This window comes from Carassius gibelio, chromosome B22 (assembly GCF_023724105.1).
Source record: "Carassius gibelio isolate Cgi1373 ecotype wild population from Czech Republic chromosome B22, carGib1.2-hapl.c, whole genome shotgun sequence".
Lineage (NCBI taxonomy): Eukaryota > Metazoa > Chordata > Actinopteri > Cypriniformes > Cyprinidae > Carassius > Carassius gibelio.
The window spans coordinates 37,476,266-37,488,471 of NC_068417.1; the positions used below are offsets into that span (position 1 = coordinate 37,476,266).

Here is a 12,206-nt window from a genome sequence, read left to right on the forward strand (position 1 = left end):
TTTTGAGAAATATGTTGTAAAACAGTCATTATTTTTGCTGCTCTGTTTGGAGCCACTGATAGTGACAACACATTTTTATCTTTTGTTGTTTTCCTCACAGCTCTTTGACCGAGAAGCCGTGGCTGCAGAAGCTAGCGCTAGCACAGACACTAGCCAGACGCGCTTTGAGAGATGACCCAGAATCCTGCTCTGACAACCCTTACAAAACACATTACACCATGAAGACAGAGCCAACTTGTCCAGGGTGTCAAAAACATGCTGTACAGATTCTGTCTCTATGAAGTCATTGGCTGTCCAGAACTTTTTTAACACAAAAAGTACATAGACTTGTTCAACCCCAGTGCAGACTATTGTATAGTAAAATAATGAAACTTTGTGCTTTACTGTAATTAAATCTTCCAGCTAAATAAAAAGATAACAGTCAGGATTGAAGAGATTGTAATCATGTTTGACAGCACCCTTTACTAGACATGATCTGACCTGGTCATTCCCTTGTATTAATACTTATAAAACGGATAGTTCTGGTCCTTGATTCTGATTGGTTGATTGATTTAAAGCTGTTGTAAATTACTCTATAAACATAAACTTTGTTTATTCCTATGTGTTGCTCGGCAACCAGTTTGTTGGAACCTCAACAAATATCATTACTCTTTATTTGCTCTGTTTTATTCTGTGAAACCTTACTACATATATGGACATTTTTTTTATAAAAGCAATAAACCCACAAACTGCCGCCATTTTTGCAGCAGAAAGACAATGTTAGCATGCAGATATGATGACCCAGAGACAAGGGGACAATATGAGAGAGAAACAAAACCAAACATTTTCATTTAAGCCAATGAATCCCTTCAAATGTGTTACAACCTTCAACTTGTCACACCTTGTCAAATTACTATTATTTTATTTGAAAAATACAGGGAAGACAATTAAGAACAAAAGTATTTCTTGCTAAGGGCTAATACAGTTACAAGTTAATACAATTAGTTAAGGGCTATTATAATAACACTGTGGTTTTAGTTAAAATTTGAAATAAAAAATATAACAGTAAACACACAGTTTGTGTATTTTTAGCTTCAGTCCTATTACAATTGTGAAAATTATAATAAATGTTACCATTAAATTGCTATGAAGGACACATGAGCTGTAGGTACATGTTTATTTTATAACAATTTATGTGTAAAATCCCTTTTGAACCAATCCAATTTAGTCCATTACGGGATTTCATAAGGGTATTTTTTTTTTTAAATTCATATATATCTGAAAGCTGAATAAATAATCTTTCCATTGATATATGGTTTATTTGGATAGGGCAATATTTTCCCGAAATATAATTATTTGAAAATCTGTAATCTGTTGGTGCAAATAATAATGATGATGATGATGATAATAATAATAATAATAATAATAATAATAAAAATAAAATTAAAATTAAAATAACAACAAAAATGTGAAAATCACCTTTAAAGTTGTCCAAATTAAGTTCTTAGCAATGTATATTAATGATAAAAAAAATATATATTTTTTTTCTCGTCAGAAGGAAATTCATACATGTTGTTGTTGTTGTTTTTTCAGCTAATTGCTACCTTCAAATGTCAGTCTTTACAACGTCTCAACTACCCGTGTATTTTGTAACTTTAGATGCATTCGTTATTTAAAATGCATTTTTTTTTAATAAATTTATTTTAAATGAATAATAATTGCATTTAATGTATCAAACGGAATGTGTGTGTTTTGTGGTAGTACGCTGCAGCGCTGGTTTCACTCGGACTGTATTGCGCTGCGCACACAGCTGATCATGTGACTGCTCCGACAGTTCACAAACATAACCCGATGATTCCTTTTGACGGATGATATATTAAAAGCGTCAGAAAATGCTGTTAGTTTTATCTGAAGAGCACAAGGAACATTTAGGATTCTTGTCAGAAGTGGATGCCCCGGGTAAGAGACACAAACAGCGGGAGATCTAATATCTGCTTATCGATAATAAATACGTTCCTCGTATAAGATCATAGCGTTTAAATATCTTTTGTGAATTACTTTTTCCTAAACTTACGATATGCATAAAGCTTTTACCATATTTCCAGTGTTATCCTTGATTTGAAAAGAATATTCAGTGCTTTTGCAGAATAATATTGTTAATTATATAATTCAAAATGCATAACATTTTCTCTAATTACACGCTTAAATGAAAGAAGTATAATCTTTTATAGGCTATAACATTTATGTATGTATATATATGTTTGTCAGTTGTTGGTGAATTCGGCAGAATCGCTGTGGAGTTTCTGAAAAAAGGCTCGAATCCTAAAATATTCGAGGGAGCTGCACGTGAGTACAGATGCGTTATTAATAAAGTCATATCAGAGGTTGTTATTATGATATCATGTTGATTGAGTTGTTGAAAGTGGTCTTGAAGGGTGAGTAGAAACAGTTTTTTGTCTTCATGACTGTTTGTGAATTTAAATGCATACTTTCATATTCAAATGTACATTTAATTTAATATTTCAATTATTAAATTCATTATTTACTGTGAAATTATTTTTAAAGTAAACGTTATCATGCATTTTCAGACTTATTTTTTCATTAAATGAAAAAAACAACACCAACTTTTAAGAAAGTTGTTTATTTTGGCTGGATTAATGGTTTGGCAGCACTATGTTAAAGATGCATGAGCAGAATCTGAAGAGAGATGTCACAGACTGATGTGTTATGATGATGTAGGGAAGCTGAATGTGTCGTCAGAGAGCGTGCAGCACGGCGTGGAGGGCTTGATGTATCTCCTCACTGAGAGCTCCAAGCTAATGGTGCGTCTGTCCATCACTGAGCCACAACAGCTGCATAAAAGCCTAGATTAATTACTATGCAGTGAACTTTAATTTCTTGTACCATCTCTCAGATCTCGGAGGTGGATTTCCAGGACTCTGTGCTGGTGCTGGGATTCTCCGAGGAGCTCAATGAACTTCTGCTCCAGCTGTATTTAGAGAACAGGAAGGAGATCCGACAGATTCTGAGCAAACTCGCCCCTAGCCTCCCTCATTACCACAACCTGGAGTGGAGGCTGGATGTTCAGGTGAGACTGAGACCTGTCACACTCAACTCTGACAGAGGTGAACTGATTTCAACGGTGTGTGTTCTGCTTGTAGCTGGCGAGCCGGGCGCTCCGACAGCAGGTGAAGCCCACGGTGACGCTGAAGCTCCACCTGGAGGACGGTGCGAAGCGCAGAGCCCACGTCCTGCAGACGGACCCCGCCACGCTGCAGCATCTCATCCACGAGCTGGAGCGAGCGCTCGCAGAGCTCAAGAGCAACCACTGTCGCCGCATCCTCCGCAACATCAAATAGAGCTCCTCACAGACCAATCAGTGCAGATCTCATCGTTTCATTTGTGCCACAAGTATTAACTGGTGCCTTTGCTTTGAATTAAACACACAGTTCACCCAAAAATGTAAATGATGCCATTGTTTACTCACCCTAATGTCATTCCAAACCTCTATGAATTTAGATGCGCACATGTTTTACGAGGTGACTATTTGTACAAATTTGTATGACTTCACTTATACAAATTTGTAAATTATGTATTTTACAAGTTCCCCAATTCGAACAAAGCTGTACAACCTCACTCATTCGAATTTGTGTGATTCTTTTTTTTTTTTCTAAATCGTACGTATTTTACGAGTTCCCCAGTTGGTATGAATTTGTATGAGTGACCCTCTCCTAACCTCACCCCTATACCTACCCATCACTGCGGTCTTGGCAAATCCTACAAAACTGTTTGAGTGAAGTCTTACGAATTAGCCACCATGAAAAACACGTAGGAGTTGGTTTGTAAAACAGTGCTGAACCATTTGGTTACCAACATTCATCAAAACATCTTCCTTTATGTTCCACAAGAAAAAGGGGGTGAATAAATATTTTTAATAAAAAATGTAATAATTTTGGAGCATCTTTATTTTTTGGCAGAAGGTTTAGATCCCCAAGGAATTCATGCATCTTTTGGATCAAGTTATTTAACGTCATATTGATCAGTGTTAGCACTTTTTCTAAGGTGTCTAAGTAATGATCAGGCCTCGGCTGAATCTGCAGATTTATTTTATGTATTTTTTTTATTTTTATTTCATGCACATATTTTGAGTGGGAATCATGCTGGAGCAGATTCAGTGTTTGCCACTTAATGAGGCCAAAATGACCAATAAACTGCCTGTTTCCTTATTGCACTGATAACATTTGGACTGTATTCATAGATGCCCTTGTGGTTTTTTTTTTTTTTTTTTGTCAGTTCATTTAATAAAACAATCCTTCACATGTATGTTTTTTCTATGCAGTTATTGCACAAATGGACATGGGCTGTACTTTGAGCAAAAAGCCTCCTCATGCCCGTTTTGTTAGTAATTTAACATGATCATGAGTCATTTAGGCTTAGTTGAATTTCAGGGAAACTGTTTCCTTGTGTCAGGATAATGATTAATGTGCTAATTGCTAACTTTTAATCTACATGCTAGCACAGTCATCCACTCCCTTATGCTCGAGGTTGTGGTGTAACTTTAACAGGGTTAAAAACCTGTGACAGTATTACAGAAATACAGTGCAACTGTTTAGCTTCATTTATGAAGAGCTCTACCAGTGCTGTGTCCATTTATTAACCTTTTTTGTTCAATTATTTATAATTTGTATTAAATATTAAATTAGCCAGTTCAATATCTTTGGTATTTTATAATTACAATAACAAACAACAACATCAACAAACTATGACTAAATTGTTTTCTTGAATAAACTTTCTTAACTTTACACTGTAATATTCCCTACTATCATATTATATAATATATCATTGCGAATTAGCCTTTATTTCTACCTTTTCAGTTTTTTTATTTTTATTTTTGTTAAAGTTTTAGTCAATTTCATGTTTGTTTGTTTTTCTTTAATTTAAAAAGAATTATATTTCTATGAACTTTGGTCATTTTTATTATCAATATTATTTATCAGACTTCAGTTACTCTTATTGATTACATGCAGTGCTTGGGAGTTAATCAATACGTAATTACCGAATAGATCTACTGTAATGGTAATCAGTTAAATATGTATAAATAATTAAATTACGGTTACTTATGAAATGCAGAGGCTGCTCTAAAATATGAGGGACTAGTATTTCAGGGGTTTGGGACACAAATATTTGATAGTATATCTATTAAACTTAATCTTGTTATGATTTTAAGTCAAGTCAAGTCAAGTCACCTTTATTTATATAGTGCTTTAAACTAAATACATTGTGTCAAAGCAACTGAACAACATTCATTAGGAAAACTGTGTCAATAATGCAAAATGATAGTTAAAGGCAGTTCATCATTGAATTCAGTGATGTCATCTCAGTTCAGTTTAAATAGTGTCTGTGCATTTATTTGCAATCAAGTCAATGATATCGCTGTAGATGAAGTGACCCCAACTAAGCAAGCCAGAGGCGACAGCGGCAAGGAACCGAAACTCCATCGGTGACAGAATGGAGAAAAAAACCTTGGGAGAAACCAGGCTCAGTTGGGGGCCAGTTCTCCTCTGACCAGACGAAACCAGTAGTTCAATTCCAGGCTGCAGCAAAGTCAGATTGTGCAGATCTGTGACAATCAGTGTTGAGGCCCTGGGGATGCAAGCTGCTTGCACCAACATCAGTGGTGGGTCCATCATACTGACAATGAGTACTTTCTGTCTAAGCTCTCTATTCGCAGGAACTTGGGTACTATACCCCCCCCACCGTGAACACAGAGCTAGCAAACAGCAAAGCATCGTCTATAAAGTCCCTTAGACTACAATTAAAATTCCTCTCAGGTAACCATTACTTTATGGGTTCACTCAGTCCAAAACGAAAATTGTCTTTTAGTATGACCACATAAAAAGGTACCTTAGAAGATAGATTGCAAAACTGAGTGACATAGACCTCAGTGGACAAACTTCCTTGATGCAGATCAAGCGGCTGATCGACTGGGTCCATACCTGGCCAGGGTCCCTTAAAAAATCCACTGGATCAACCCCCACGGAATGAAATGCACAGGATTGTGGGATATCAAAGACAGTGAAGGATACATCTAATGCTGCCATCAAAAATCACTCAGAAGAAGGTACTTCTGGAGACAGGAAGTAAAGCAGAATTTGGTTTGGGGTGTGCTATGATGGTCTATGACCAGTCTGATGACGAGTGAGAAACTCTTCTTTTACTGCTTAGCCATCGCTAGGTTTGTGAATACAGGCCCTGGGGCTCAGTGTTTGGCTAGTCAACCCTTGCTGGTAGTCTCACATATACTAGTCTCAGCCTCAGACTTCCCTCTCACAGACCGCTGGCTGAACGTACTCTGTTTTTTAAAAGGCTGTTTATATGCATATTCACTAATTATGAGAAGCACACATATAAAAGGCTGACAATTAGCTGAACAAATATGTGTTTAATTACTGACACTTAGCTTGCATTTTAAAATCTTTACTTGAATGTGGCAACATTTTTATTGTTAAATCTTTACAATATTTCGATACTACCAGCAAGTGTTAACAAGCCAAAACCTGAGCCCCAGGGCCCGTATTCACAAACCTAGCAATGGCCAAGCAGTAAATGGCATTCTCCTGACGAGTTCGTCCGTTAAGCAGTTTAAAGGTTTTCTAATGGACGTCAGGTATCTTGTTGGGTTTTGAGGATCTATTGATGAGGAAGCACATTGTGACTGATGTCTGGAAAAGCATGGGGATGGCAGGATTTCCTCTGGGTTCTTCCTCCCACATGCCCTGTTTCTCGTGACGTCTCATCTTGTGCTCTTCATGGTCTGGGAAGGATGCAGCTGTGGCAGCGCTACTGATGCACTCTGGGAAGGATGATGAAAGACACAGGAAGGACCCACAAAGCATGAGGTCACTGGGAAGCCGCAGGATGGCTCTTTGACCTCTATACATCCTCTCAGCACTCTGCCTCTGGGATTCGAGGACTTCTTCTGCATGGGAAAGCCATCAACATGCACCAGAACGCCAAGCCCATTTTCCAGTGGGTGGCGTCGTCTCGCTTGACCCTTGCATGTCCACCTCTTGAACTGAAGATAGATGTGCATAGAGAGCCACACGCTTCTGAAACCTGCATCACAGGATGTCAGGATCTCGTGAAATCAGGTTATGTCTGCATTAATATTGATATATTTAAAAACACCATTTTCATTTTAAAATGCTCATCATCCACACTAGCGTTTTCTACACAGTAAGTTTCTGAAAGGTCAGTAAACGTTGAATTGGCTTTACTGTGCATGCATAAAATCTCAGAAAAGCTCACTGAGACAATATAGACTGAACAGACATGATACAGTTTTATGCAATTCTTCTGGCAGTAACATTTTATTTACACTTATTTATTTTCACCAAATCCAGATCAGATGGTGGATCAGCTCCTAGAAAGGACCTCTACTGCCCTGAAAGACAGCAGAGACCAGGACAACTAGAGCCCCAGATACAGATCCCCTGTAAAGACCTTGTCTCAGAGGAGCACCAGGACAAGACCACAGGAAACAGATGATTCTTCTGCACAATCTGACTTTGCTGCAGCCTGGAATTGAACTACTGGTTTCGTCTGGTCAGAGGAGAACTGGCCCCCTCCCTTAGCCTGGTTTCTCCCAAGGTTTTTTTCTCCATTCTGTCACCGATGGAGTTTCGGTTCCTTGCCGCTGTCGTTGGGGTCACTTCATCTACAGCGATATCACTGACTTGATTGCAAATAAATGCACAGACACTATTTTAACTGAACAGAGATGACATAACTGAATTCAATGATGAACTGCCTTTAACTGAAAAATGAGTATTTACTATTGTCATTTTGCATTATTGACACACTATTTTCCTAATTAATGTTGTACAGTTGCTTTGACACAATCAGTATTGTTAAAAGCGTTACATTTAAAGGTTACTTGACTCGACTTAACTGTAAAATCTAATTGGTCAGGCTTACATAAAAAAATGCTTAGTATAGTTTACTTGATCAAGAGTTCTAGTAACTAAAAAAGAACTGCATTATACATTACATTTCATCATTAAGGTTTCCCAAACTGGGTTTCATAAAGGAACTGCAGGGGCTTCATGTGTTTAATGACAAGCTAATAATTTATAAAATCTCCAAATTAAAATAAGTAATTTCATTAATCAAAATAGAAAACTTACTACAAAAAATAAATATTTTATTTATTTACCTAAATGACAAATTAACCAACAGTAAACAGAGAACATGCAATTACGTGGTAATCAATTATTAAAATATTTATTTTCAAATATCATATATATAATATCACATACATAATACATTAAAACATGTTGTATCTGTGTACTGTCTGTGATTAGAAGGTTTCACAGATGTAATTTACCAGCGTGCATAGCATAGTCACTATAGGAAGTGGCTCCATTGTTATTTTCCTGAACATGTGAAGAACGGCCTTGCTGACTTCCTGTCTGGAGCAGAATGTTTACTTGTCTCAAAACAAGACAACCAAGTACAACATTCTCATTAAAAAGACACGTGTGCCACCCAGAGGTGAGATCTGCTCTCTACAACACAGGCAAATGACTCACAAGCACTACAAACAATCCCTGAAAATCTCAAACAATGAGATCAAATCTTTGATTTAAACAAAGTGTGAGTATTCTCAGTGTCATTTTTATTTTACAGATGCATGTTTTATATGTTCACGATTTTCCAGTCATGTCTGAACACAGTTTAAACCTCTGATTGAATCCTAGGTGAAAATGAAAAATATGGCAGGTGTGACAGGACAAAATGCCCATTTTTAAGGAATGATATTATTAGCAGAAGACAACTTAATGCACATGACTAAACAAAGTTTGCTGACAAGAGTATAAACACCATGATCATCTTCTTGATGGTTATACTGTCTGATGAGGGAACCTGCAGGACCCCTCAAATGTGACAAAGATCCTCATGATGGGACGAAGTGTTTCTCTGTGACTCAGTCAGTCCTCGGTGTGTGTTCACAGACAGACAGTGTGTGAGATCAGTGGGGTCGCTGTAAAACAGACCCAATAAAACATGGATGACTAGCTAGGATGTGTTGAATTCCTGTGGTAATTTGACAATGGATTCTTAAAACCCATTAAAACATGAACGAGAAACTAACTAGTCTTTTTCTTCTTTGACTTGAAGTGAACTTTAAAGAATGTTGTCAGAAACACTCTTAAACTGACCTTGAGAGTTTTATTGCAGATTTGCACGTGACCTTTCTCGCTTGCTGTCTTTGAGTTTACAAGTTTCCAAGAGAAACAAGATGCAAACAGAAACCTCTGTGACACTGCTTCACATCGGTTTATTTTAGAAGATGACAATGACAAAAAAAAAAAAAAAAAAAAATAGCGAGTAAGCTTTTTTAATCAATAATTTTTTTTTTATCAAATAGGCAAATGTGGTTTTTTTTGTATTGTGGTTCATGGCTAGTCATAGCAAACTTATATAAAAAAGTAACACACTAAACATTAACTGAAACATGAAAAATGACACATTATTTAAACGCTTTGCTGGATTAATGTCATTTAAATCAACTGATTTTTATTTTCTTCGGGTGCCCAGTAATTTCAAAGTAATTTCCTATGAGAAAATGGATATTCCTCCAAAGGGCCCATGCTTGAAGACTAAGAAAAAATAAAAATAACAAATAATTTGTCTTGTTGGATAGATGTATATGCTAAAAATGGTAAAAGCCTACGTAAAAGAAAAATCTATTAAACCCTGACATACATTATAAATGTATTTCAAACTGGCTGTTATTAAGCCTCTCATAAAAAAACCACAACTTGACCCCAGAGAACTTGTTAATTATAGACCAATCTCGAATCTCCCTTTTCTGTCCAAGATACTAGAAAAGGTGGTATCCTCACAATTATATTCCTTCTTAGAGAATAATGGTATATGTGAGGATTTCCAGTCAGGATTTAGACTGTATCATAGTACTGAGACTGCTCTCCTTAGAGTTACAAATGATCTGCTCTTATCATCTGATCGTGGGTGTATCTCTCTATTAGTTTTATTGGATCTTAGTGCTGCATTTGACACAATTGACCACAACATTCTTTTGCATAGACTTGAACACTTTGTTGGTTCATTAGCATGGTTTAAATCGTACTTATATGACCACCATCAATTCGTAGCAGTGAATGAAGAGGTATCATATCGATCACTAGTGCAGTATGGAGTACCTCAAGGCTCAGTACTAGGGCCGCTACTCTTCATGCTTTACATGTTACCCTTGGGAGATATCATCAGGAAACATGGTGTTAGCTTTCACTGTTATGCTGATGATACTAAGCTCTATATTTCCTCGCAGCCCGGTGAAACACACCAATTTGAAAAACTAATGGAATGCATAGTCGATATAAAAAATTGGATGACGAGTAATTTCTTACTGCTAAATTCAGAAAAAACAGAGGTGTTAATCATAGGGCCTAAAAACTCTGCTTGTAATAACCTAGAACACTGTCTAAGACTTGATGGCTGCTCTGTCAATTCTTCGTCATCAGTTAGGAACCTAGGTGTGCTACTTGATCACAATCTTTCCTTAGAAAGCCACGTTTATAGCATTTGTAAAACTGCATTTTGCATCTCAAAAATATATCTAAATTACAGCCTATGCTCTCAATGTCAAATGCAGAAATGTTAATCCATGCATTTATGACTTCAAGGTTAGACTATTGTAATGCTTTATTGGGTGGTTGTTCTGCACGCTTGGTAAACAAACTACAGCTAGTCCAAAATGCAGCAGCAAGAGTTCTTACTAGAACCAGGAAGTATGACCATATTAGCCCGGTCCTGTCCACACTGCACTGGCTCCCTATCAAACATTGTATAGATTTTAAAATATTGCTTATTACTTATAAAGCCCTGAATGGTTTAGCACCTCAGTATTTGAATGAGCTCCTTTTACATTATACTCCTCTACGTCCACTACGTTCTCAAAACTCGGGCAATTTGATAATACCTAGAATATCAAAATCAACGGCGGGCGGCAGATCCTTTTCCTATTTGGCGCCTAAACTCTGGAATAACCTACCTAACATTGTTTGGGAGGCAGACACACTCTTGCAGTTTAAATCTAGATTAAAGACCCATCTCTTTAACCTGGCATACACATAACATACTAATATGCTTTTAATATCCAAATCTGTTAAAGGATTTTTAGGCTGCATTAATTAGGTAAACCGGAACCGGAAACACTTCACATAACACCGTACTTTCTACATCATTAGAAGAATGGCATCTACGCTAACAGTGTTAATAATGTCTGTTTCTCTCTTGTTCCGAGGTCACCGTGGCCACGAGATCCAGTCTGTGTCCAGATCAGAGGGTCACTGCAGTCACCTGGATTTCAGTATGTATCCAGACCAGATGGTGGATCAGCACCTAGAAAGGACCTCTACTGCCCTGAAAGACAGCGGAAACCAGGACAACTAGAGCCCCAGACACAGATCCCCTGTAAAGACCTTGTCTCAGAGGACCACCAGGACAAGATCACAGGAAACAGATGATTCTTCTGCACAATCTGACTTTGCTGCAGCCTGGAATTGAACTACTGGTTTCATCTGGTCAGAGGAGAACTGGCCCCCCAACTGAGCCTGGTTTCTCCCAAGGTTTTTTTCTCCATTCTGTCACCGATGGAGTTTCGGTTCCTTGCCGGTGTCGCCTCTGGCTTACTTAGTTGGGGTCACTTCATCTACAGCGATATCATTGACTTGATTTGAAATAAATGCACAGACACTATTTGAACTGAACAGAGATGACATAACTGAATTCAATGATGAACTGCCTTAACAATCATTTTGCATTATTGAGACACTGTTTTCCAAATGAATGTTGTTCAGTGCTTTGACGCAATTTATTTTGTTTAAAGCACTATATAAATAAGGGTGATTGATTGATTGATTTGCACCCTCAGATTGTAGATTTTCAAATAGCTGTACCTCTGCCAAATATGGTCCAAATCGTAACAAACCATCCATCAATAGAAAACATATTTATTCAGCTTTCATATGATATATGAATCTCAATCATAATAAAATATGGACCCTTATAACTGTTTTTGTGGTCCTTGGTCACATATATATTTGAAGGTCCCCCAACCCACATAAATATTTGATGTATTTCAGCTGTAATAATTACTAATTATGACACAACAAGAAATATAGAGCTGAGTATCATCAGCA

General features: G+C 37.1%; 1 protein-coding gene and 1 long non-coding RNA gene across 3 annotated transcripts in view; both read left to right on the forward strand.

Annotated features, from left to right (window-relative positions):
- Positions 1 to 11,698, forward strand: part of LOC127987938 (uncharacterized) — an 89,130-nt gene extending 77,432 nt beyond the window's left edge. Inside the window, exon 3 of one of the 2 annotated variants that reach the window (XR_008161473.1) lies at positions 11,634 to 11,698. This is a non-coding gene — a long non-coding RNA (uncharacterized LOC127987938). Of the gene's footprint in view, positions 1 to 7,629; positions 7,682 to 11,633 lie in introns of those variants that run through there. The other variant, XR_008161474.1, reaches the window with a different exon arrangement.
- On the forward strand, positions 1,758 to 4,302 carry commd2 (COMM domain containing 2). Its single transcript, XM_052590397.1, has 5 exons — positions 1,758 to 1,938; positions 2,248 to 2,325; positions 2,719 to 2,801; positions 2,894 to 3,067; positions 3,141 to 4,302. Exons 1-5 carry the CDS (start codon positions 1,872 to 1,874, stop codon positions 3,336 to 3,338), a joined length of 600 nt encoding a protein of 199 aa, XP_052446357.1. The 5' UTR covers positions 1,758 to 1,871; the 3' UTR covers positions 3,339 to 4,302.
- Positions 11,699 to 12,206: the final 508 nt, after the last annotated feature.